At 39.1% G+C, this 27,926-nt stretch overlaps 1 protein-coding gene across 2 annotated transcripts in view; it reads right to left on the bottom strand.

The window, feature by feature from the left end:
* Positions 1–27,926, bottom strand: part of DMD (dystrophin) — a 1,192,402-nt gene that overhangs the window by 781,484 nt on the left and 382,992 nt on the right. For both annotated transcript variants that reach the window (XM_074159135.1, XM_074159144.1), the window contains exons 11-13: positions 27,598–27,779; positions 17,795–17,945; positions 8,875–8,994 (exon numbers count right to left, since the gene is read on the bottom strand). In XM_074159135.1, the coding sequence (XP_074015236.1) occupies positions 8,875–8,994; positions 17,795–17,945; positions 27,598–27,779 (453 nt within the window). The remainder of the gene's footprint in view (positions 1–8,874; positions 8,995–17,794; positions 17,946–27,597; positions 27,780–27,926) is intronic.

Genomic DNA, 27,926 nt, shown 5'->3' with positions numbered 1-27,926 from the left:
TATCTAATTATCATAGAATCATAGAATGGTTTGAGTTGGAAGGGAACCTAAAGATTATTGAGTTCCAACCCTTGTGCCATGGGCAGGGACACCTCCTACTGGATCAGGTTGCTCAAAACTCCATCCAGCCTGGCCTTGAACACTTCCAGGGATGGGGCATCCACAACTTCTCTGGGTAACCTGTTCCAGTGTCTCATCACTCTGACAGTGAAGAATTTCTTCCTAAGATCTAATCTAAATCTCCCATCTTTCAATTTAAAACCATTACCCCATGTCCTATCACTATACTCTCTAGTCAAGAGTCCCTCCCCATCTTTCCTGTAGGCACCCTTCAGGTAATTAGATCTAGACAAAAAGCGAGCAATTTTGCAAACCCAAGAATGGGGTTTCTTTTCACATTAAAATCACATTTGGTGTTAGTGTTTGCTTGCCATAAAACATAATGTGATCAAAGATCACAATTCAAGCAAACACAAAAAAAATCAGGTTTTGAATGTGAATATTTCAGAAGCCTAATTTCAGTATCAACAGAAACAAACACTTGATGGTGAAACATCTCTGTCCTCAACTTAGCAGGAAATAGAGTACAACATATCTTATCCATTCATTTTACCCATTCATCATTAAATAAAATTGCCAAATTGCATGACAGAGTGCAGAAAATTAGTCTCCGCCAGCTAATCCAAATTTTCTTTTTAATTACTTTTTTCCTTTTATAAAAAAATCATGTTTTCATAAATAGTATTTATTAAATACTATGTATACTGCAATGCATACTCAATAATGCCTTTTCTGCAAAAAATATATTCTAATTTCATTGATTTGAAAAACTACAAATCTTAATATAAAAAATTATGAATTATATTTAGTTTCATTTGTCCTGAATCTGATTACATTTCCAGTTTAGCTCAAGACAGTCTCAACCTCACCATCCTCCAACCCCAGAAGACAACCTAGCAGATCTGCAATATCAAGCACTCGTTCAATTTTTTTATATTCAATTAAATATTTTTTTAACCTTGAATGCTTTGCTTGCTAATTAGTAGTTCAAAAATTACAAGCATATCCTTTCTCATAGCTCAAATGCTTCAAATCTGAACCCTGATCTGAGACTCTGTCTTTCCTAGCAATTCCCACAATTCAGGACAATTATTATTATTTAACATCTCAAAAACACTGTACACGATTCAATGAAGTCGTAAGAAGCAGCCTCTTGCTATTCTTTAACAAGGTCCAAGCTTAAGTACTTAATTTTCCCTGTATGCCCTTTCTTCCCACTATCACAGAAGAAAAATATCTTTATGTCTAAAATTCTATATATGCAGATGGTGAGGTGAATCACATTGGTTGGTTTCGTGCCTAATTTACACTGAACTTTATGGATACTAATTATGTAATGCATTTTAAAAGTACAATTACAGTTTTTACTGAAAGATTCAAAAATCATCCCAAAGTTAAGCAGCAAAGGTTTTGGCACCTTTGGTTTAGATCGATGACTTTAGAAAAATCTTTTCATGACTGGACATCTCTCCATTGGTAATGCAGGTGTAGATCAGAATAAGTTACACTGCACAAATGTAACCAATAGTTTGCAGCTGCCTGGAATTTTGAATTCTCATACAAGAAAAATACAAGGTTTTTGAAAAGAAAAACATTTTGTTCAAACAGGACCTCCAGGAAAGAACGAATGCACTTCCACAGACTTTACGTTTTTCCCGAAGAAAATTTAATTTTTAAAGTGTGCAACACCATGAGTTATGCAAGCTCTTACATCTCCACGTTGCAAAGGGACTTAAATAATGGATATATACTTATATATACATTCATGGATGCCGAGGAAAACTTGGAATTGGTGGAAACGTGCACTAATCTGTACAAACAAATAAAAAACTACCTACTGCTAATTTAATACTTTAATTATTATTAAATAATTAATAATCAATTAATTACATGGGATGGACAACATTGTTGAGATAAAATGAAAAATAATATTTAAACCGATTATATATTTTCTTTTTAATAACTTTGTGAATTATGGTTAAAGACTATAAATATTTCTTTTACTAAACTCTTTTCAAGGAGAACGCTCTAAATACTCTTTATTAGAATATGAAGCAAACCGAATCGAATTTGAGGTATACCACCCCATACAATACAGCACTATATTAGATGCTTGAAGTAGGAATATCTAAAGTTCAGCCTTGTGTGAGATATAGACTCAGTCCTAGAATCATGAAATCTATACTTACACGGCCCCTTTTCTACCTCTAACTGCACTTCAGCACAGTTCCTTATGAACATATACTGTACATAACCACCCATAAATCAAGTAATTACATATACTGAATGTCCTGGTTATAGGTATACAACCATCATTTTCCTTGATGTCTATGACAGCAACAGGCACATACATAGGTATATTGTCACATATGTTCTCAGTTATTTAATTTCTCCATATGTGTCAGCATATTATATTTGATTGCTAAAATTTAAGTTATGCTAATCATAGACTAAGCCTCAAACTAATTCCCTATCTTTATGTTTATGCTACCTTTTATATATCAGCCTTCTATTATATTGCATTCTTGTGATGTTTTATAAATAAAGCAGTAAATCTTTTATTCATAGTATTTTATAAAACCCCTTATACCCAAGTAATTTTTTATTGTCTCATGTTCAAGCAGCAATTTTTCAACAGTCCTCACAAAGAAATAGTTTGCTCTCAATGTCAACATCTCGGTTAAGAATAACAAAAAGGGTTTTTTTCGGTATGTAAACAGTAAAAGGAAGATTAGGGATAATGTGGGCCCACTGAGGAATGAGATGGGCACCCTAGTGGTGGAAGACACGGAGAAGGCAGAGTTGCTGAATGCCTTCTTTTCTTCAGTCTTCACTGCTAAGGCTGCCCCTCATGAACCTCTGGCCTTGGAGGCAAGGGGGAGGGTATGGAGAGAGGAAGTTCTTTCTTCAGTAGAGGAGGACCAGGTTCGGGACCACTTGGCCAAACTGGACATTCATAAGTCCAGGGGCCCTGATGGGATACACCCGCGAGTGCTGAGAGAGCTAGCAGATGTTATCGCTGGGCCACTCTCCATCATCTTTGAAAGGTCATGGAGAACAGGAGAGGTGCCAGAAGACTGGAGGAAGGCCAACATCACACCAGTCTTCAAAAAGGGCAAGAAGGAGGACCCTGGGAACTACAGACCAGTTAGTCTCACCTCCGTCCCTGGGAAGGTAATGGAGAGACTCATTCTAGATGTCATCTCCAAACAAGTTGAAGAGCAGGGGGTTATTGGAAGTGGGCAACATGGGTTTACCAAGGGTAAATCATGCTTGACCAATCTGATAGCTTTCTACGATGCTATAACTGGTTGGCTGAATGAGGGGAGGGCAGCAGATGTCATCTACCTTGACTTCAGCAAGGCTTATGACACAGTCTCCCATAACATCCTCATTGGGAAACTAAGGAAGTGTGGGCTGAATGAGGGGACAGTGAGGTGGATTGAGAACTGGCTGTGTGACAGGACCCAAAGGGTAATGATTAATGGAACAGGTTCAAGCTGGAGGCCTGTAACCAGTGGTGTCCCCCAGGGGTCAATACTTGGTCCAGTCCTGTTCAACATATTCATCAGCGACCTGGATGAGGGGACCGAGTGTATCCTCAGCAAGTTTGCTGATGATACCAAACTGGGAGGGGTGGCTGACACCCCGGAGGGCCGTGCTGCCATCCAGAGAGACCTGGACAGGCTGGAGAGCTGGGCAAGGAAGAACCTCATGAGGTTCAACAGGGAAAAGTGTAGGGTCCTGCACCTGGGGAAGAAGAATGTTAGGCACCAACACAGGTTAGGCGTGGACCTGCTGGAGCCAAGCTCCGAAGAGAAAGATCTGGGGGTCCTGGTAGACAGCAAAATGACAATGAGCAAGCAGTGTGCTCTTGTGGCCAGGAAGGCCAACGGAATCCTGGGCTGCATAGAGAAGAGTGTGGCTAGTAGGTCGAGGGAAGTCATTCTCCCCCTCTACTCTGCACTGGTGAGGCCACAACTGGAATACTGCGTCCAGTTCTGGGCTCCCCAATTCAAGAGGGATAGGGAACTACTGGAAAGAGTCCAGCGAAGGGCAACAAGGATGATTCAAGGATTGGAGCATCTCCCTTATGAAGAAAGGCTGAGAGAGCTGGGACTCTTTAGTCTGGGGAAGAGAAGGCTGAGGGGAGACCTTATTAATGCCTATAAGTATCTCAAGGGTGGGTTGAAGGAGGAGGGAGCCAGACTCTTTTCAGTGGTTGCCAGTGAGAGGATGAGGGGCAACGGGCACAAGTTGGAACATAGGAGGTTCCACTCAAATATGAGAAAAAACTTCTTCACGGTGAGGGTGACAGAGCACTGGAACAGGCTGCCCAGGGAGGTTGTGGAGTCCCCTTCTTTGGAGATTTTCAAGACCCGCCTGGATGCAGTCCTGAGTAACATGCTCTGACATGCTCTGGGCAATCCTGCTTCAGCAGGGGAGTTGGACTAGATGATCTTTACGGTCCCTTCCAACTCTAAAAATTTAGTGAAAATTCAGTGAAAACGTCAGCAGTAACACCTTCATCAACTTGCCTTTATCACTGTGATATACCTTGAAAAATATTTTTTGTTTGCTCATCTAGAAAACACCAAAATCTCAAGAGTACAAGATCAAATATCTGGCTTGACATTTACTCTAAGAAATGCAGTGATTTGTATACTACAAATGTTTTGCTACATCAATACAAAATACAATTTTCAGTATATTATGCCGAAGAGCTCCAAAACCTACATCGTTTTTTTTTTTTTTTTCTCAATAGTTTGACAAGACATGTTATTTTAATAAGTAAGTGACTAAGTAACTGGACTGATAAAAGGGTTGATACTGTGACCTGCCTTAAGCCTGTTATTTCTCATGAGAGATTGTAACAACCACGACACCAAGATTACTGTTTAGTTGAATAGGTTTAAGACACAGTTTCAAGTCAGAAATACCATGTCAGGACTGTCTATTTAAAAAGTAGATATTGACTACTAAATGACAACTTTATTTGACTTTATTGACACCTTTACTTCCTTATTTACACCAAACAGTAGTCAATGCTGTAAATAGCCTGCGTGATGCCCAGAAACTGAGACTGCACCGAGGGTTTTGTTCCCAACACCTAGGAAAAGAAGTCTCCAGAGAAGCTGACTGAATCCATAGTAAAAAGTAAAATGCCATCCTGCTCCCCTGAAATGCCTCTTTTTACAGACCTAGCTGGAATTTTCAGAGAAATCTACATGCAAAAGAAACTTTTTTTTTTTTTATTGAGAGGACTCTGAAAGAATATTCTTTATGACTACAAAAAGCAGAAGATAAAATATTCCTAGTCTGCAAAAAGGTCAAAGTAAGGAAACATCAGAACAGGAGAAAATGAGTAAAATCAACACAACCCTTGGGAACACTGCAGTGAATGTATAAAAAGTGAAATAATATGCCTCAAGTCTGCAACTAATAGAAGAGGTTTTTGGAAAGCTGCTTTTCTAATAAAGTAAGGCTATCCACTCTTTAAAGCGATGCAAAATAGTGGAAATATGGCTTTGTCTATATGCAAAATTAATTTTTAAAAAAGGGAGTATTTAGCACATTCACAGAATTTCTCCCATATAGCAGTAAGCAGTGTGTGTAGTTCTTTAACATTCCTCACTTATTTTGACATATTTTTACAAGAAATACCCATACATCATCTTTAATCAAAGGACAGTACTCTGAATAATATGAATATATAATAGACAGTGTAAATTACACTCTCAGCTCCTTTCCCTCAGCAGGGGAAAAGGCCATCAAGAAGCATTTGATACATTTAATGCAGATCTCTTTCCAGCACAGACCTCGACCCCTGAAGCCTGTGAAGGGCTCTAATTTGAGCTACCTCACAAGAGTCCTTAAGGGACCTATTGTCTGTTGGGTATAATTAGAGAAAAAACTCCCTGCCTTCACGGCTTCTGGATGTTATCCAGCCATTTCTCTGGGCTTGAAGATAATTGCCCATGCTATCCTGAGAAATAAGTCAGACTACTCTAACAGACTTGCTAGTATAATCCTCCTATTTTGCAGCACTAAATACAGTTTTGAGCTTTACTCAGCCCCTGCCTTTTAGTAAGGCTCTGGATTGAGCCTAATGGGGTCTAGGAGTTACAAGTCTAAACAGTCAGTTCCCAGCAGCAGCATAAATAGGTAAGAGCCTCACAGCATGTCACACACCGATATGTCAAGTAATCAATGTTATGCAAAAGTAGTTTTAATATTCACGCTCACCTAGGCTAGCTGTAATCACTCAGACTACCCCTTAAGGCAAAAGCTATTTGTAAGAGAAGCACTGTAATTGTGTTTACTTTTATTTTTCCAAGCAATGTTAACTTTTCTATGGATCATTTGTTTCTGGGGTCACTTTTGGCTTCTATGCCATTAACTGTCTCTTAAATAGATTTTTATTTTCTTTTTTGCATATGCAATAAATCTTAAGAGCTTCCACAATGTTCATTTGAAGCCAGTATAGATTCTTGTCATCCTATTGAGAGTTTAAAAATCTGTAAGTGACCTTTTTCATGGCTTTTAACATTTTTTTATACAGATGCATGCATAAATATATCCTTTTTATACATACATATTTATATATGTGAAAATACTTTGGGAATCATTATCTCGATCCTTTTCAAAAAGAAAGGCATAACTAAATCGCAGCTGCTTGGAAAATGCAGCCTGGACTATTACATAGCAATAACTGTTCACTTTCTTTCAAATCTGATCCTGACCAGTATGTCATTCAGGCAGCCTTATTAAGCTCTTTTGTCCGACGGTGCATGCTCTTGTTTCATTCTACTTTTAAAAGTCAGACTGGCAGATACATAATCAAGATTTGAACTTTGCTCAATTGTGCTCCATTGAGCATTGTCAAATGCTCTAATGGTTGTGGCCTGCCAACACATCCTATCTCCCGTGTGTATATTCAGTTTGGAAGTGACATGACAAAAATAAAATAAAATAAAAATCCAAACAATCTTTCTGTACACTCAAAAAAGGAGATGTAACATTTTGCTAGGATAGTCGGTAGACTGGGGTAACTCAACTCTCCTGGGCATAAAAGTATGAAATTTTGCACACCTCCCTAACAACCTTAACACCATAGCTTTATACCTTTCTATTTTGTTCTTATTAACACCTGTAATACTGCTCCGTATTTTGTGACTTCCAGAACAATGGTATTATTGAACTTTTCTTTCAGATTCTTCTCTAAGACAGTGTGATTCAAGGAGGAAACTGAAGAGCAGCTGGACTGTTCCACGCTACCCCATGCTCTGCTCAGAGTGTGCCTGTGCTGCAGGGTACAGTGCCTCAGGAACTACCTTACTGGCATCTTTCAAGTAATACACTTTTTCAATGACAGTTATAATTGGGCATGCTTTATTCCAATAACAGGCATGTTCTCCACTAGTACAGTTACGAATGGTGTATTTCCATTGTGTTCCATTTACACTCATCATTTTTTATGTTTCTTTAATGAGGTAAACGTATTACAGTAATATCTGAGTTCTGTTTCAGCTTGGATTCCTATATGGGTCAGCCATAGAAGCTGCACGGGATACAAATGGCACCCTTGCAACCAGCGTAATAATAGAGGGATGCAGCTGTATTGCCTGATGTGCTCTTAATTGTTCAGATATCTTTCTGAAGATGCGAAATTAGATTAAACGTCCAGTAATGCACCAACCTTTGTTTTTCACACTATTAAAAAAATCTCAGTTGTACATCTTCTAATTCATGAAGTGCAGTAAATACCAAATGCCTTTAATAATTTTCCCTTTTTTTTCTCATACTTTACTATAGGCCTCTTGCTTTGCAAGAACCTACTGTTTGCCAACATAGAATAATATCCTGGTTGAATTTTTTCCCATTCATTTTTGTATTTCATTTCATTTTTCTTCCTCTTGCACTCAAGATATTTTTCTAGTTTAGTTTAGCTTCTAGAACCACGTGCTTGCAAGGATCTACTTTATTCCACTGAACAGAATACGAGGAGTTGGCAAGAAATTCTGGAAAGCTAACACTGTTTTCAGAAAGTACACACAGTTCTGACACTTATGATTAATTTAAAAGGAAGTAATAATTGACAGATTGGTAAAGGATGATTGTTACCATGGCTGGGTTGAGCTCCCTGAGTGACTAAGAAGGTGCAATAAAGAAAACTGAGATTTATTTTTGAAGAGGCAGTGGTCAGCATGTTAGCCAAGCATGTACTACCTACTTTTAATTCCAGACTATTTACGGATTTACTGGTATTTGTACCCAAATTAGGTAGATTCAAGATAGCACACAGATACCTGTCTGCACCTACAGCTATACCTTCCAGCTGAACGTATTGACAGCTTCTTTAGAGAAACCTTGGGCTGTAATGATTCAAAAACCAGAAACCTTTTTATTTTCTTGGGCAATGAAACAAAATGAATGTACTTTCTTCTTTCTGAAAGAAAAATAGAAGGAATCTTGGTTTAAATGAAAGATCCTTCTCCTTAACTACTTCTGTCAGGACTAATGAAATACAGTTAAGAAATGGAAGATAAACACTTGTCCTTGGATAGATAAAAGAGGCTGATACTGAAGGAATCTCAAATCAGAAAGAAAGTTGCTCTCAGGTGTTTGTTTTTTCTCCAAAATACGTGCATTTATCCATCTATGCAAAAGTTATATCCTACAGATATATTTAAGATCATCCTCAGAAATACCTCCAGAGATAAATCCAATACTACTAGTAGTTCTTCTTCAACCTTATTAATGCTTAGTGCCACTGATAGCTTTTTCTCTGATAGACAGAAGGTTAGTCATTACCTGAAGCTGCTCTTCCAGTGCAGCAGTAGCTCTGTCTCCACTGTTTTCATCCACCACCACTACCATATGTGTTAGAGAATTCACCTTAACTTGTTCCTGTTCCAAATCATCTTGAAATGCCTATAATTAAAACATACATGTTAGAAAATGTGTCTCAAGTTAAGAAAATGCTGTATTTGACTGACTGACTAATGTGTATAACTAACCAGCTATGAGAGCTTTATAATCCTATTCCTGTCAATACTAAGTAATTTAAACTTATTTTGTTACCTTAGCATATATACGCTAACATAAGCATATTGGGCAGATTTCCATTCCTTTCACAAAAATAGCTTACTGTTACTCACTCAAAAGTCCTAACTCTTGATACAATATTCCAGACTGAAAATTTGGCTTGAGAAAGCATTTGTTGAGTTTAGGTAGTTGACTTATAGGAATCACGGAATTGTCAGAGTTGGAAGGGACCTCTAGGCAACTCCCCTGCCAAAGGATTGCCCAGAGCACATTACTCAGGACTGCATCCAGGCGGGTCTTGAAAATCTCCAGAGAAGGGGACTCCACAACCTCCCTGGGCAGCCCGTTCCAGTGCTCTGTCACCCTCACCGTGAAGAAGTTTTTTCTCATATTGGAGTGGAACCTCCTATGTTCCAACTTGTGCCCATTGCCCCTCATCCTCTCACTGGCAACCACTGAAAAGAGTCTGGCTCCCTCCTCCTTCAACCCACCCTTTAGGTACTTGTAAACATAGATAAGGTCTCCCCTCAGCCTTCTCTTCTCCAGGCTAAAGAGCCCCAGCTCTCTCAGCCTTTCTTCATAAGGGAGATGCTCCAATCCCTTAATCATCTTAGTTGCCCTACGTTGGACTCTCTCCAGTAGTTCCCTGTCTCTCTAGAACTGGGGAGCCCAGAACTGGACGCAGTATTCCAGTTGTGGCCTCACCAGTGCGGAGTAGAGGGGGAGAATGACCTCCCTCGACCTACTGGCCACACTCTTAGATAGATATAGATATCAGTATAGCATGCATACATACCAATAGCCTGCAAATTTTAAATAGCCAATGGATTAGAATTTGTACTTCATATTAACATACTAAAATAATAAACCGCCAAAAACATATTAAAATAGTAAACTGCTAAAAGTGAAGAAGCTTCTCTCAAATTTGCACAATTTGATATTTGAATAGTGCCTAACCTTGCCAAATTTCTACAGCTCTTCACATCTCTGACTCTCCCACAATTTCCCAGGCTTCATATAATAAATCTAATCAAACGTTCCCTCCCTCCTCACAGTGCACAGAGATGTGTAATGGGAAGTCTAGACATGTTCACTCATCAGATGATGTTTTGCAGCATATTGACTCTACACTTAACCTACATCACAAAAAATAAAAAATAAAAAATCTGAGGTACTGTAACACCTTAGTAACACTCCCTTGGCAGCTTTCAGTGTCTCCTCTTACTTTTTTTTTTTTTCCTTCTCACTTAACAAAACCAAAACCAGCCCAGCTCCTGTCAGACACTAGGGAACTAAGCAGACAGACCTATTTGCTCCTTCTTTTGCTGAGATGCAGCAAGAGGACAGGTGACAAAGAAAGAGGAGGAGCTAAAATAGTGTTGGTACTGAAACTTCAAGCTGCAGAGAACTCAACAGTCAGTTTTCATAATTTTTGTTACCCATCTCCAGCTTTATATTAGTGTATTAACAACTAAATGTACATTTTTAATTCCCAATAGTTAACCACTGTTTTACGTTACTGGGTTCTGTGTTGTGTTTCTTAAATAAAACTTGAAAGAACCCCTTATTTCACTCCCCTGAAAAAAACCCAAGATATTCATGACCACGTCCTGCCTGACACATTTTTTAGGTGTCTGTAACTAGCTTCAAGTCAATAGAAGAACGTGGGAAACAAGTCCTGGATTGTCAGCCTTGTGTGTTTTAGTGATTAGTACATAAATAGTACGACAGTTGCAGTCTGAAAAATAACATGACTAACCATGTATGCCTTATCACAACAGAAACCTTGACTGTATTACAAACTATATTGAATTTTACTAGATCATTTTTTCTGCTGCCTTTTCAAGTAGAGTAATTCACTTAGGTATAAAGAACAGGCCTTTGCTGAAGATTAGGTCATCCATTTTAAACCTGTTTGGTAAAATATCTTACTTTTATTTGAAAATTAAAAAATAAAATATAATGTGGCTATAGGTAGTAGGAAAGGAATTCACAGACTACTTCATTTTTAAGACATAAATTCCTTACCCTAACACATTTCAGAGTTTTAATTCCTTCATGGACATAGCCTTTGAGCCATATTTATAAGAATCCTCCTTTTTTTGACTTTCATGCCTGTGATTACCATTTGCTTCAGAGAGCTAAACTATTAAGCAATTTTCAAGGACTGTGAAGTACACTGAATTGTTAGAGCCATCTCTGGAATTCAGACTTCTCAACGTTTTATGACCCCGCACTTGGTCAAGGAAGAGGAGGCAGAGCACTCATGGATCAGACCGTATAACACAGCTTGCTTCCCACAGGTTGAATCCCCTCTTTCAGCCATACAACAACAAATACATTGCCCTGTAAGCCTACAGCCAGGAAGAAGGTGACTTTTATTTTCTGATTAGTGGGTATCTGGGAGATGGCATCCCAGAACAAAACTGGAGTTAGCAATGCTCTGCAACTGCAGGACTGGAGGGCACTTTGGAAGTGGGAGTCTTGCACATAGTGTGAAAGACTTGAGAAGTCAGGGAACTGATGAAACTAGAAAGTTGAGTCATCCTCTGATCCCCAGACAGATTCAATTTGCCTGAGCTAAAAGGCTGCTTATTATAATACAGGTGTCTATTTTTACCATGAAATTCACTGGCAACAATCATTTGTGTACAGGAGATTGCTGAAAAAGGAATTTACTGAGAGCAGTCTCAAGACTCGAGAACACTGTTCAGATCATTTAATCTGGTTTCTAACAAGTTCTCCTGATCTTGTAGAGATAGTAAATTTTCAGGGACTTAAAACATAAGATGGATATAAATGTTGATGCATGGGGATAGCAACAGAAAGTCATAAAACTCGACAGTTCCTTTAATTCCTGTCTATCAGATAACAATCTACGTGACTCTGACGTAATCTGCTTCAAAGTGAATAAAAAAAAAATCCTACTTAGGGTATCTAAGTACCCAAAGACAAATCCACCCCTGATATTTAAGCAGTTAGGAAGTGTCTCATTTTACCTTTGCAATTAGTTTGAAGTACTGAAAAATCCTAACATTAAAAATTTTCCATAGTTTCTGAAATTTTCATAAAAAATAAAAAGGCTCAGCCTTCCAGAAAAAGTACAAATACCTAAGCAGCTTACATTTTTTTTAGAAAGCTATTGAACCTATAAAATCTACTAACTATAAATTGTATAATAATAAGAATATGGAATAATAAAATAACTTCAATTAAAAGCACATTTTTGTTTAATTATAAAATTTCTAATACAGCATTCTGTCTAGACTGCTCAATAGTCCTCAAATTTTTATCGAAAAGCATCTTTCTCCCTTTATAAAGTTATAAAGGGAAAGCTGCAACAGCAGACAAAACACATAAAATACAACTGCAAAGACCAATAGTTCTTCACTGAAATGTTTGACTATTACTCCAAAATAAGTTGACTATGCCAGATTTCTTACCAGAACTGTGTACCTTGCTAATGAAATAAAATCTTCTAGAGTTTCCCTCTGTTTCAGTCCACTCAGAAAATTTTCTGTACTATCAAGATATTAACCTCATATACTACTGAACTAAGTAGCATGCTGGAAAGAGTGTTGTGTGCTTTCTCTGGTCTCAGTGATGGGTGCCTTTCCCAATACACATTACCGAATGATTTTTTTCCTTACAGGACCTAGCAGAGAAACTGAAATGTTAGTCACAATAAATCAAGACCAATATTTTCAGACATCCTTGAGAAAAACGTAAAATAAAAGAAATCAGATGTACAGAAGTTATAAGTCAAAGGGGGATAAACAGCATGAAACAGAGTGAAAAGGACTTACTAATGAACAGATAAAGAGAGAAGGTCAAAATGGTAAAGGCAAAGAGGAGAGGGAGACAGGATGACAACAAACCAAACCTATCATTTTTGCTGAAGTCTGTTTAATTTGAAATAATCTTTCCCTTTAATATCTTGTATCTTCTGGTCCCTTCAATCAGTTTCTACAACACTGTTCCTGAGATGTCCAGTGTCATGTGAGACTAAGAAAAATCATGTTTTTTTTTTTCTTTTTTGTTTGCTTATTTAATAATGAAGTGATAACTGTGCTATTAAAACTCCATTGTTTTAACTCTTGTCATAAAAGGTAGCTTTGCTGCATACAATATATAATAAAATTATCCTAAACTTTCACACAATAAGTGAAAGAAAGGAAAACATTTTGTTCTTTGACTTATGAATAAGACAAACTATGCATGAAGAGAATTTTAATTGAAATTATAGAATCATAGAATGGTTAGAGTTGGAAGGGACCTTAAAGATCATCAAGTTCCAACCCCCCTGCCATGGGCAGGGACACCTCCCACTAGACCAGGTTGCTCAAAGCCCCATCCAGCCTGGCCTTGAACACTTCCAGGGATGGGGCATCCAGAACTTCCCTGGGCAACCTGTTCCAGTGTCTCACCACCCTCACAGTAAAGAATTTCTTCCTAATATCTAATCTAAATCTCCCCTCTTCCAACTTAAAACCATTACCCCTTGTCCTGTCACTACATCTCTGGACAAAGAGTCCCTCTCCAGCTCTCCTGTAGGCTCCCTTCAGATATTGGAAGGCTGCTATGAAGTCTCCCTGGAGCCTTCTCTTCTCCAGGCTAACAACCCCAGCTCTCTCAGCCTGTCTTCATAGGGGAGGTGCTCCACCCCTCTGATCATCTTCATGGCCCTCCGCTGGACCCGTTCCAACAGGTTCGTGTCCTTCCTGTGTTGAGGACTCCAAAGCTGGACACAGTATTCCAGGTGGGGTCTCAGGAGCGCAGAGTAGAGGGGTAGAATCACCTCCCGCGACCTGCTGGCCACACTTCTCTTGATGCAGCCCAGGATGCGGTGGGCTTTCTGGGCTGCCAGTGCACACTGCCAGCTCATGTTGAGCTTCTCATCCATGTGCACCCCCAAGTCCTTCTCCTCAGGGCTGCTCTCCAGCCATTCTCCGCCCAACCAGTATTTGTGCCTGGGGTTGCCATGTCCCAGGTGCAGGACTCTGCACTTGGCCTGGTTGAACTTCATGCGATTTGCACGAGCCCACCTCTCAAGCCTGTCCAGGTCCCTCTGGATGGCATCCCTTCCCTCCAGCGTGTTGACCGGGCCACCTAGCTTGGTGTCGTCGGCAAACTTGCTGAGAGTGTACTCTATCCCACTGTCCATGTCTCCGACAAAGATGTTAAACAGCACTGGTCCCAGTACCGACCCCTGAGGAACACCACACATCACTGGCCACCATTTGGACATTGAACCATTGACCACAACCCTTTGAACGCAGCCATCCAGCCAGTTCCTTATCCACCGAGTGGTCCATCCATTGAACCCATGACTTTCCAATTTTGAGACCAGGATGTCATGCGGGACAGTGTTAAATGCTTTGCCTAAGTCCAGGTAGATGATGTCTGTTGCTCTGCCCTTGTCCACCAAGCCTGTGGCAGTATTGTAAAAGGCCACCAAATTTGTCAGGCACGATTTGCCCTTGGTGAAGCCGTGTTGGCTGTCTCCAATCACCTTCTTATTTTCCATGTGCCTTAGCAGAGATTCCAGGAGGATCTGCTCCATGATCTTGGCAGGCACAGAGGTGAGGCTGACTGGCCTATAGTTCCCTGGGCCTTCTTTTTTTCCTTTTTTGGATATTGGGGTTATGTTCCCCTTTTTCCAGTCAGTGGGAACTTCGCTAGATTGCCATGATTTCTCAAATATGATGGAAAGCGGCTTAGCAACTTTGTCCGCCAGCTCCCTCAGGACCCGTGGATGGATTTCATCAGGTCCCATGGACCTTCTCCTACTGTGGGCAGTTCTTCATTCTCAGAGCCCCTGGTTTTGCCTTCCGTGACTTGGGCAGTGTGGTTGGAGCCCTTGCCGGTGAAGACTGAGGCAGAAAAGTAGCTCAGCCTTATCCATATCCTGGGAGGCCAGGTCTCCCGTTTCCTTCCGGAGAGGGTCCACAACTTCCCTAGTCTTGCCTTTGTCCCTGACTTATCTGTAGAAGTTTTTCTTATTGTTTTTGATGTCCCTGGCTAGATTTAGTTCTGCCTGGGCTTTCGCTTGCCTGATCTGGTTCCTGGCCACTCGGACAGTTTCTTTATATTCTGCCCATTCTACCCATCCCTGCTTCCACCCTCTATAGGCCTCCCTTTTGGTCTTGAGCTTGTCCAGCATCTCCTTGTTCATTCACACAGGCCTGCTGGCTATTTTGCCTGACTTCTTTTTCGGGATGCACCTCTCCTGAGCTTGGAGGAGGCGATCCTTGAATGCCAACCAGCTTTCTTGGGCCCCTTTCCCCTCCAGTTCTTTCTCCCACACTACCCTGCCAATTAGATCTCTCAGGAGACCAAAGTCTGCTCTTCTGAAGTTCAGGGTAGCGAGCTTGCTGCACACCCTCCTCACTTTCCTGTGAATCTTGAATTCTACCATTTTGTGGTCGCTGCAGCCGAGGCTACCTTTGAACTTGACATCCCCCACCAGTCCCTCCTTGTTGCTAAGGACAAGGTCCAGCACGGCTCCTCTCCTTGTTGGCTCCTCGATCATTTGAAGAAGAAAATTATCATTAATGCATTCCAAGAACTTCCTGGGTTTCACGTGCCATGCTGTGTTGTCCTTCCAACAGATATCGGGGTGGTTGAAGTCCCCCATGAGGACCAGGGTGTGCGAGCATGATGCTGCTTCTATCTGCCTATAGAGGGTCCCATCCTCCCTGTCACTCTGATCTGGTGGTCCGTAGCAGACCCCTACTGTAACATCACTTGCCCCTGTTCTCCCTTTAATCCTGACCCATAAGCTCTCTGTTGGGTCTCCATCCATCCCCAGGTGGAGCTCCACACACTCCAGCTGGTCATTGACATAGAGGGCAACACCGCCACCCCATCTGCCAGCCTGTCCTTCCTGAAGAGTCTGTAACCCTCCATTCCAACACTCCAGTCATAAGAGCCATCCCACCACGTCTCAGTAATGCCAATAAGATCATAGCCCTGGAGGCATGCGTGTGTCTCTAACTCCTCTTGCTTGTTCCCCATGCTGCATGCATTTGTGTAAAGGCACTTCAGCTGGGCGCCCAATGGGGCTGACTTACTAGCTGGAATGGCTCCATTTCCTTTGTGTCGGTTATTATCAATTAAATTCAATTAAAATCAAAACATTTTATTTCCACCTTATTAACTAAATTTTCTCTTGTACAGAAAATGGATTTAAAAAGTAATATACATAAATACATATTGTTGACTAACTCATAACACCAAAAATTAAGAACTAATATGTGGGAGAGGTATATGTCTGCACATCTTCACTCAGAATATTCAAATAAAAGCTAAATACCCATTTTTTCTCAAGACTAGAAAGAAACAGCATAAAGAGATTGCATAAATAAAAGGATTACATTTTGCGCAAGTATTCAAATACAAAATGCACAGAAATAGGAATAAAGTTATTCAAGTTGTAGTAATCATGTATTCAAAATTTTTCAGGTTTCTTTCTCTAATTACCATTTTGTAATTATCTGCTATCTTTTTTAAAAAAGAAAATTTAATGTCAGAATACATGCTTAGCTAGCAAACCCATATATTGAAATGCATTGTCTCCTCACAGGGTAAGCACAGATAACACAAATAGCAACAGTATGTGTAGAATTTGTATTCATTTTCAGTAGCACTCCTTAATCAGAATGCAGAAAAATCACCTTTAACACAGAAGTGGATTATGCAGTCTTTTGCAGCTTTTGACCTCTTTTTAAAAGACTGTAAAAGCTGGTTTCAGTTTGAATTGGGTTGGTTTTTTTTTTTGGGATGATCTGCCCTCTAGAAGCTGGACTAGCACTGACACAGGCCATCAAGCATCAAATGTTAAAATCTCTCAAGATACTATGGAACTTAACTGTTTTGAACCACTCAAAGAAACATTAACAGGTTATCACAGTAAATGTCCATCACCTCACAAATCATCTGTTCGCTATACTTTTCTTGTCTCCCTATTATCATCACCTTGTGTAATGGATACATATATAAATATATTTTAAAATATAAATTAATATGAATTCAGACAATTTAATCTAGTAAATGAAACAAAGCTATTACACAAATTACACAGTCTTTCTTTTTTTAATTCCTAATTCTTCCAATTAAAGAATTACCCTCACGGAAAGTGAAAAAAATTTGGCCAAATCCTCTCTTACACTCCATTTATCAGTTTTCTATTTTTCATGGACTAAATACTAAAAATTATTTTCTACAGTTAGAAACTAGATTCTAATTTATAGTGCTGTTCAGTTACATGTTCAGAGCCCCAGGAGTCTTAACAAGATTATGCAGCCTAATTATGACTACTGCATCATTGCTACTACAGCATGTAAAAAAAAAAAAAAGCAACATGAAAAGAAGAGAACACAGGTATTAAAAAAATCTGATATATTCTTATTCTACTGTGTAATGAAAGGATGTTACAGTTGCCTTGCATACATACAGTTGCTGTGTATGTTGTTTATATTTAAAAAGGAAGTAATTTATTTTTTATATCAGGATATTTCAGAGTTGTGATAAAAGAACTCTATAAAAGCTTGTTAATTGTACAACACAATCAATATTAAACCAAGATTCCGTATTCCTTTGCTATGTGCTAATGCCAGGAGTAGAGCTTTTAAAATGTTAAAAACTCAAATTGTTTTTATGCCTTTGGAAGCATACCACATCATACCTTATGCTCCTCTACTTGACGCTTTAGGTCCTCTAGATCTGGACCTAAAGGCTCCGAATCAATTTTCTTTGTCCTTTCCTCTGTTTTTGTCAGCCAGTCAGCTAACTGGGCCAGCTGCTGATTCTGTAGATCCATTAGGATTTTATGTAAACTGTAAAACAAAGAAATAATAATTTCAATTTATACATCAAAGAAAATAACAGGCGGAAATATCGTCCCTGTATACTCTTAACTGATTTTCATGAAGGTACATCTCAAGCCATAATAAAAAAAAAAAAAAAAAATACACTTTCATACAGGTAACCGCAAATTTGTTGAAACAGTTTTGAACTAGGCAAACCGTTTTGAAACTTTTTTTTTTTTTAAGAGCCTGAGTAATTTTGCAATATACAGTCTGCTAAAGTTTTGAACTCCAGTTGCATTTCTATTAGAGCTGTTTGGAAGTTCAACATTTCTACTATCTGGTTTCTTAAAGCTCATATTGTCTCCTACTAGTACTCTGAAAACTGCTCAGAGAGCTGTACTTAACAGCCTCCCACAAATTTAGGATATTACACAGAAGAGATGATTATATTTTCAGTTATTAATGGAGAATGCTCTGGAGAATTAAACAGAAAATACTTCAGTTTTTCCTAAACAAAGTATTTTGATAGCTCCATAATGATCTGTCCAGAAATCCATTACAAATCCTTCACTTACACTTGCCACCTTTAGAAATTCTCTGAACTTTACAAAACAAAATCTTCATCTTACCAAGTGTATTTTTACAATAATGTGTAAACTACTGCTGAGTAATGGAATTACAAGTAGTTATTTGCATTACCCGTCTTTCACATATCACATACAACTTTAAACTTAAGATTTCACAGACCAAAGTCACTGTCCTCAGTCACACTGAACTTGCTGAAACCATTGCATGTTGTAGTGTGTTACTCATATTTCAAGCATAACTCTTGCAGCACAAAGTTAGTTAACTACTTTCAGAACTCAACGTGGAGATTTGAAAGTCTGAGCTGAACTTTCAGACTGGAGAAAACTGCTGTGTAAGAAGGACTTGTTTCTCAGTTGGCTTCTCACTGGCTTCTTGAAAATGTAGCCCAAATTAGAAAGCTATTGTAAATTTTGTCTCTCTTTGACCAACAGCACCTAGAATTTTCTAACTTCACAATGATATTTCCCCCTAACAAGGGTATTTTAAATTAACGTTTACTCATAAGTAAGTTTTCTCCCATAGCACCTGCAGAACTGCAGACTGGCAGAAGAGCGATATGAGCATGGTGCTTCAGATAAATGCAAGAGGTCTTGTCAATGACCAGGTAGGCAACTTAAGAAATGCTCGCATAAATCCAAACATGCAGCTTTCTGTCAAAATTTCAAGGTATGCTCAACTAAAGAAAGTAATTCTGAGTTTTTCCAAACAATTTTGGATTTTCCCAAGACAGTTTGAACAAACCCAGAATTGCATAATTTTGCAAATCCATGTCTAAATATGTCCAAAGTAAACATAATTCTGTATTTTCCTAGACACAACTAATAGTTTTCAAACTAATCGCCACAAAAGATTGCATTGAGAATGTAGATAATTACTTTTTGGTACACATATAAATTCTTCTGAACTACTAGGGTTTAACATCTGTCGATGTCATGCAGATGTAATATGTGAAATCCCATATCTCATTTGTAGCCTGTTCATATTTTAAGTCATATGTCTAAAATTTCAGCACTTCTATTGTTGGTTGTTATTTATTTTCTTTCCTAACTTAATGGAAAAATTATTTCCTTCCAGTTTTGAATCTTCTCCAAATAAGCATTTAGTCTCTGATGAAATATTTATATAATGACTATTTTTTATTTATATAGTTAAAAATAAGTACTGTATACACAGTATTAACTCATATTGTAAAAAGAAATTGTTACGTTTCCAGTGCTATTTGATGCTTTCTTTGTATGTATCTCAGCTGACTCATATTCCATTCTTAGATACTATTCCTCAGTTTATAAACAATCCTAGGGATCACCTATAAACGTAGGAATACAAAATACTCCGGATCCTGTATATATACTAACTGCCACATTTTACACTCAAGGCAGAGCTGACATTTAGAAGGACATAGATGGCTCGAGGGACAGGCCAAGAGGAACCTTATGACATTCAACAATGACAAATGCAAAGTCACACACCAGGGAGGATGAACCCCTGGAATGATACGGACTGGGGACTGACTGACTGATGGAATTCCAACACTAAATCTAACTGAACCTCCATCACTCTGCTATTGTCTTTCAGTCCTGAAATGGCCTTTGCTTTAAAAAGACTGGGACAAATAATAAATTTAGTATTTGTAAATCTTTGCTAAATAAGGAGCCATTTTTCTTATCGAACAGAAGTTTAACCAGATAACACAAACACATAGATTTAAACACCTGAAAAATAACAGGCAACAGAAATGAATGAGATTTTCAAGCAGGGGTGCAAGAGGAATTATTCAACAATTTTTAAGATGTGGGCATTTAATCATAAAAACTTAGCTGTTACAAAAAGAAGCTGTTTGTACTTTTTGTTCCTTGGGGCAGCCAACAACACTAGTATTTTTTCTCAGGATTACCACTTGCATCTGGATAGATGAAAAAAACCAAAATTGGCTGAGGATTTCTGAAACAAATAATCAAGTGGTATTAGTAACCACAGGAAGACAAGCCAAAACAGTTTCTTCAAACAGTAATGCTAATGGAGAGAAAATGTGATCAGGAGCCTGGGAAGCAAAGAAAGAGTGCAAGTGGTGATCAAAAGAATCCTGAGGGGTATGTGAACATGAAGCCTATCTTCTAGTGCAGAGCAGCAGATACAGAAAAGGGGAGAAACTGCAGGCAAACACCAAGATGGGCTACCTTTATGAAAATAAGACTTGCAAAAACAAATTTTAAAAAATTAAAAGTTTGCTCTGAAATAAAGTTTTAGTTATACATGTTTCTTGAATGGTAGACCTCACTGGTCTCAGGTGGCACTCAGACAGTATCAGGTGTTACATGTGGAAGTCTGTGAAGCTATGCTACATTCTAGAATCAGTAATAATTTTTTAAAGACTCCAGCTTCTAGCTCTTGGAAGGAAAGGGCAAAAGAAACCAAATCACAGGAACAACTATAAGCAGGATCTGAAACTTCAACACTTGAGACACTGAAAAAAAATGGTTCCAAGAAATGGGAAGGGCTCCATTAATCCAAACCTCTAAAGAGCAGATACCAAACAGTAATGTTTTTATGTATTATCTCTCCCAAGATTTTTTTCCTAAGAACAGAGTGTCATGGATCTTCATGATGTACTATCATTTAATTTTTTTTTTTTTTACTGCAAATTATATTTTAATTATTTATCAAAATGACCAGACAATAAATGTAGTTTCTTTTCCGCTCTAATCTCTGTCTTTCTTTACAGATAGAGTACAGGAAGCTGATACCCTGCTTTATTATAACCCATGGTTCACAAGGGATTAGCTATCTCAAACCTAACTCAGTCCTTCTTCACTTTCAAGTGTGTATTACATTGCCATACTTGATGTTCTAAACCAAGGTATTATAAATTTTAAATACAACACTTCATCCTAGAGATCATTTTTTAGCAATACATGAAATAAAACATAGAATCATATAATTGTCTAGGTTGGAAGGGACCTTTCAGATCATTAAGTCGAAACATCACCCTGATACTGACAATAGTATAGAAAACCTCCTAAAATAAAGAATTAAAAAAAAACAAGATATGCAATAAGTATTTATTTCTTCATATAATATTGATATTATGCTGAAGCAAGGAGCATAAACTTGAAAATGAAATAGAGAATAATTTAATCACAGTTGATTCTAAGCAAAAGAATGTTTCTTGTTTCTTCCCATTTTCCAGGTACTTTCAGGTTTTCAAATTACTTCTATAAACATCTGATACAGTACTTATTTATATACCTCAGGAGATTATAATAATCTTTGATTAAGGTACAGCCCTTATAAGTTTCAAATATAAAATATTTTTCCATTGAATTAAATGTGTTTTAATAATTGTGGAATTCTCCATAAAGTGGTAAATTGCATTGAGTTTTCCTCTCCAGTGGTTCATTTATCACTCTGAGATGCTTATCTATAGAGAATTGTATTTGGGGAAGGACAGGAGGAAGAAATGAAAAAACAGCTTCAGCATGCTACTATATTGCTTGCTAGAAGAGTGAAATACTTTCAATACACAGTGAATACATGGGAAATCCAATTTGACTTGCTTTTACACACGGCATTTCTGTGTTCCAAACTTCCTCTGATATTCTGACCTCCTAAATCACTTTTCATAAGACTCTTTCACTTTTATAGTACCCTCTATCAGGATATCTTTCTCCTCCCTTTGTTTATTGCTTGCTTTTGTTTCCCCTGTGCTGTAAAGCATGCTATCTCTTTTTACACTTCCTATTACCATTACAACAGAAGATAAGACAGCCTTGCTGTTCTCCTCTTCACAAAACCACTTCTGTTTGGATAAACGTGCCACTGTTGCCTTAAAGACTAGATTACAGCAATGTGCTCAGAAGATTATGCTTTAAACTGAAGTAGAAGGCAGATCCTGAGATTTTGTGTATAATAACCCAGAAATATATTACATTGTGATATGAAAGTTGTTCATAACCCTCCAGCTGGTGCTTGAAACACAGGGGTTTGACCCAACAGGTCAAAATTAGCCATGTCTAAGTAGATCACTCCTGAGAAATTTTCTCTTGCCATAATGCAACTGTCATCGAATTTATCACAGATTTTTTTGTATAAAAATTTAAACAGTAGCACAACATCCTCTGTTAAGCCCTTATCACTTTGTGTCTTCCACTGATTACCCAAATATGTATTGAATTACCTGAACATCTATTCACTATGGGTAGGCAGTATTTCACTCTTCCAGCAAGCAATACATTAGCATGCTAAAGAAAAACAGCCTGCTTTTTTTATTTCTTCCTCTTGCCCTTCCCCAAATAGAATTCTCTATAGGAGCTTCAGAAGATGCTAGACCATTCCATTCCCCCAGCAATGACCTATAGCTGCATCTGGGAGATAAGTTTAACAAATGCTGTTAAAGGACATTTCAGTAGACATGGTACCACGCAATGAGGTGAGGTTGCTACTTACATTTGTTGATTTAAATGAAAATAAATATGGCAAATAAAAACTGCCTACAGTAAAGTATCATAGAGTCTTCTCTCCAAGAAAATAAAGCTGGAGGAAGTAAGGTTGAAACATCTGAAACCCATCAACAATTTTACAGACTTCCAAAGAAAGAGAGAATAAATAAAACAATCTCAATACTCAGTAGTAAGCTGAAAAGAAAACAAACATTTGGAATTACTAAGAACATATTGCAAAAAAAAAAAAAAAAGAGAGCAATGTTATGCAATTGTTGAAAATCATGGTTTGCCCTTTCATATTGTGGGCAATTCTGGTCTCCTCAACTCCAGAAAGATAAGGTAGAACTGGAAAAAGCTCAAAGAAGAGCAAGATGAATAACCAAATACATATATTTCTGAACAGAACAAGGAAAGATATACACTGCTGACCCTCACTTGTAACACAGTAACTAGCATAATCACTTAAGCTACTGGTAGCAAACAAAGAAAAAGAAATCATTCCTCAAGATAGTAGCATTCATACTAGGTAAAAGGCCTGTAGAATTCACTGCCAAAGGATGGGCAATAATGGGCCCAAGGGAATATTGAATAAACAGATGGAAGAAAAAAAAAAAATCAGTAGTAAGTCACCAAATATGCAAAACTGTTTCTATCTCAGGAAGTCAACTCAGATATCTGAAAATAACTTGAGGTTAGGAAAGTTCTATGGAGAACTTTGTAACATGAGACATGCAGTATTAGTCCGGAGCAATGGAGCCCAATATTTGGTCCTCCAGACCAGTGGGCCCATGCAGCCTAATATTTGATCTCCACCAATGGCTAAAGGCGATGAGAAGATGCTGCTTCAAGAGATTATGTATCTCCCCTAAAGCTTATCTTTCCTTGTTCTGTTGCAATCAGGATGCTGGGCTAGACCACTGGCCTGACTACTAGAGGTATTCAGCTTTAATTAAAATCACAGTTGCAAAAGGAGTCACTCTCCAGCTGTACCTGAAAGGACAGAAGTTTTTCTCACTTAATACATGTTCATTGGGATTTTCTGAGAGAAAAATTAAGACCTCTTTACAGAAAGGCCAGTAGGCATACAAAATTCCTCATGACAAAGTAAGACTCAGTCACATGAGTTATTATAGCAGACAGGGATTAAAAGTATCCACATAAAATGAAAAAAGAAGTGAGGCTGAGATAAAAAAAATAAAAAAGTAACAGACATTTTCTTATGGTAAGGAAGGCAATTCACACAAAAAGCCACCTTCAGTCACTTTTCTGGTTTAACCACTCCGTATCGTACACAAAAAAAATATTACTCCACTGTGGCACAACCACAAGCTCTTACCTTTATGGGGTTTCTTAAACTAGATAGCACTATGTAAACCAAAATTTCAAAATAAGACATAGAAATCTTAAAAATGCTTCAAAGACTAATGTGACTAATTAATAGATTATGTGTCTACTTTTAATTGTACTTCTACTTTAAGCTTTAGGTCTTACCCTTTTTTAAATAATGTATTTGTCCTGAGATAAAAACATGACAATATTTCCTGGAAAGCAAAGCTCCCACCTACTATTTTTATGGGATCAAGCTTTACAGGTCTTAAAGATTTACTTCCCTTTTTGTTTTGTATCTTGTTACAGTTTCTTTCTTTTCTAGCTAAATATTGCATGACAATAATTATTATATTATATAATAATATATAATATGATATATAATATATATTTACTATATAATTATATTATTATATATTAAAATTGAGTCTGCTATAGACCACCCAACCAGGATGAGCAGGCTGATGAGGTATTCTATAAGCGGCTGGCTGCAGTCTCGCAAACGCCAGCCCTTGTTCTAGTTGGGGACTTCAACTTACCAGACATCTGCTGGAAATATAACACAGCAGAGAGCAGGCAGGCTAGGAGGTTCCTCGAGTGTATGGAGGATAACTTCCTGACACAAATGGTAGGTAAGCCTACCAGGGGAGGTGCCTTGCTAGACCTACTGTTCACAAATAAAGAAGGGCTAGTTGGGGACGTGGAGGTCGGAGACAGTCTTGGGCTTAGTGATCATGAAATGGTTAAGTTTTCCATTCATAGTGAGGTAAGGAAGGGGATTAACAAAACCTCCATCTTGGACTTCCGGTGGGCAGACTTTAACCTGTTCAGAACCCTGGTTGGGAGAGTCCCGTGGGAGGTAGTCCTGAGAGACAAAGGAGCCCAGGAAGGCTGGACGCTCTTCAAGAGGGAAATCCTAAAGGCCCAGGAGCAGGCTGTCCCCATGAAGCGCAAAATTAAAGGGCGGGGAAAATGGCCGGCCTGGATGAACAAAGAGCTCTTGATGGGACTTAAGGAAAAAAGGAAGGTTTACCACCTTTGGAAGAGGGGACAGGCAACTCGGGAGGAGTACAGAGATTGTGTTAGGTCATACAGAGAAAAAATCAGGAAGGCAAAAGCCCAGCTAGAACTCAACCTGGCCATTAATATAAGGGACAACAAAAAAAGTTTCTATAAATACATCAACAAAAAGAGAGTGACAGAGAATGTCCATCCCTTACTGGATGCGGGGGGAAACCTTGCAACCAAGGATGAGGAGAAGGCTGAGATACTTAATGCCTTCTTTACCTCTGTCTTTAATAGTCAGACCAACTACCCCCAGGGAGTTCAGCTTCTTGGGCTGGAAGATAAGAATGGAGAACAGAACAACTCCCCTGTAATCCAAGAGGAAGTAGTTAATGATTTGCTTATGCACCTGGACACGCATAAGTCTATGGGGCCGGATGGCATTCACCCAAAGGTTCTCAGGGAGCTGGCAAGAGAGCTTACCAAGCCTCTCTCCATTATTTATCAACAATCCTGGTCAACAGGAGAGGTGCCAGATGACTGGAGGGTGGCCAATGTGACGCCCATCTACAAGAAGGGCCGGAAGGAGGATCCTGGAAACTACAGGCCTGTCAGCCTGACCTCGGTACCGGGAAAGATCATGGAGAGGATCATCCTGAGTGAGCTCTCAAGGCATGTGCAGGGCAGCCAAGGGATCAGGGCCAGCCAGCATGGGTTTATGAGAGGGAGGTCCTGCCTGACCAACTTGATCTCTTTCTATGACCATGTGACCCGCTTTCTCGATGAGGGGAAGGCTGTGGACGTTGTCTACCTGGACTTTGGTAAGGCCTTTGACACCGTCCCTCACGGCATTCTCCTGGAGAAACTGGAGAATCATGGCATAGACAAGTGTACCCTCCGCTGGATAAAAAACTGGCTGGATGGCCGTGCTCAGCGAGTTGTGATTAATGGAGCAAAATCTGGTTGGCGGCCGGTCACCAGTGGTGTCCCTCAGGGCTCAGTTTTGGGGCCAGTCTTGTTCAATATCTTCATTGATGATCTAGATAAGGGGATTGAGTGCACCCTCAGTAAGTTTGCGGATGACACCAAACTAGGTGGGAGTGTTGATCTGCTTGAGGGTCGGCAGGCTCTACAGAGGGACCTGGACAGGTTGGACCAATGGGCCAAGGCCAATGGGATGAGGTTTAATAAGGCCAAGTGCCGGGTTCTGCATTTCGGCCACAACAACCCCAGGCAATGCTACAGGCTTGGGGAAGAGTGGCTGGAAAGCTGCCTGGCAGAAAAGGACCTGGGAGTGTTAGTGGACAGCCGGCTTAACATGAGCCAGCAGTGTGCCCAGGCAGCCAAGAAGGCCAACGGCATCCTGGCCTGTATCAGGAATAGCGTGGCCAGCAGGAGCAGGGAAGTCATCGTGCCTCTGTACTCGGCACTGGTGAGGCCTCACCTCGAGTACTGTGTTCAGTTTTGGGCCCCTCACTACAGGAAAGACATTGAAGTGCTGGAGCGTGTCCAGAGGAGAGCCACCAAGCTGGTGAGGGGTCTGGAGAACAAGTCCTATGAGGAGAGGCTGAGGGAACTGGGCATGTTTAGTTTGGAGAAGAGGAGGCTGAGGGGAGACCTCATTGCCCTCTACAACTACCTGAAAGGAAACTGTAGAGAGGCGGGGGTTGGCCTCTTCTCCCAAGGGAATAACGACAGGACCAGAGGAAATGGTCTGAAGTTGCGGCAGGGGAGGTTTAGATTAGATATTAGGAAGAATTACTTTACTGAGAGAGTGGTCAAGCACTGGAACAGCCTGCCCAGGGAGGTGGTGGAGTCACCATCCCTGGAGGTATTTAAGAAACGTGTAGACGTGGCTCTTCAGGGCATGCTCTAGTGCCCGGGATTGTTGGTTTGTGGTGGGGTGTTGTGTGTGGGGTTTAGTTGATGGATGCTGCTTGCTTTTTTTTTTTTTTTTTTTTTTTTTTTTTTTTGGGGGGGTGTTGTTGTTTGTTTGGTTTTGTGTTGTGTTTTTTTGTTTGTTTGTGTGTTTTTGTGTTTTGTTTTTTTTTTTTTTTTTTTTTTAATGTGGTTGGACTCGATGATCTCAAAGGTCCCTTCCAACCACTAAGATTCTGTGATTCTGTGATTCTGTGAAAATTATTTGCAATATTGCAAAACAACATGCAAGCTTAAAATCACTACACATTGAATTTCAGGTTAAAAAAGATCTGAGACGGAGTTTTGTTCACAGGGAAGCGAAAGAAAATCCCAACTGTTAGTCAAGTCCACAAATGTTTCAGTCAATCTCCATATATATTATTTTACCTGACGTTACTTACTTGCTTTGTTTTTCCATACTTGCTACCCTGAGACTTTCCCATCGAGAATTAAGTAGATTCATTTGTTCTTGGATTTCATTCTCTTCATCATCTGAAAGTTTTCCAGTTGTTAGAAGTTGACTTCCAACTTGCAAAACATTGCCAACACGTCCTTGGTGAGCTGTTAATTCCATCATAAAACCCTGACAATAAAAATAAAATCCAGCTTTAAGTTTGATTCATTGGATGGAAAGAGCCACTGCTTTCCAAACCTGGTTTTCAACTTTGCTTTTTATTTTTTCAACCCCTCCGCAAACCTTGCTACACAAAACAGAAATAAACACTTTCAC

This window comes from Numenius arquata, chromosome 1 (genome assembly GCF_964106895.1).
Source record: "Numenius arquata chromosome 1, bNumArq3.hap1.1, whole genome shotgun sequence".
In the NCBI taxonomy this organism is placed as follows: Eukaryota; Metazoa; Chordata; class Aves; order Charadriiformes; family Scolopacidae; genus Numenius; species Numenius arquata.
Note: the sequence above shows the minus strand (reverse complement) of the source record. Positions and strands in the feature narration are given on the sequence as shown.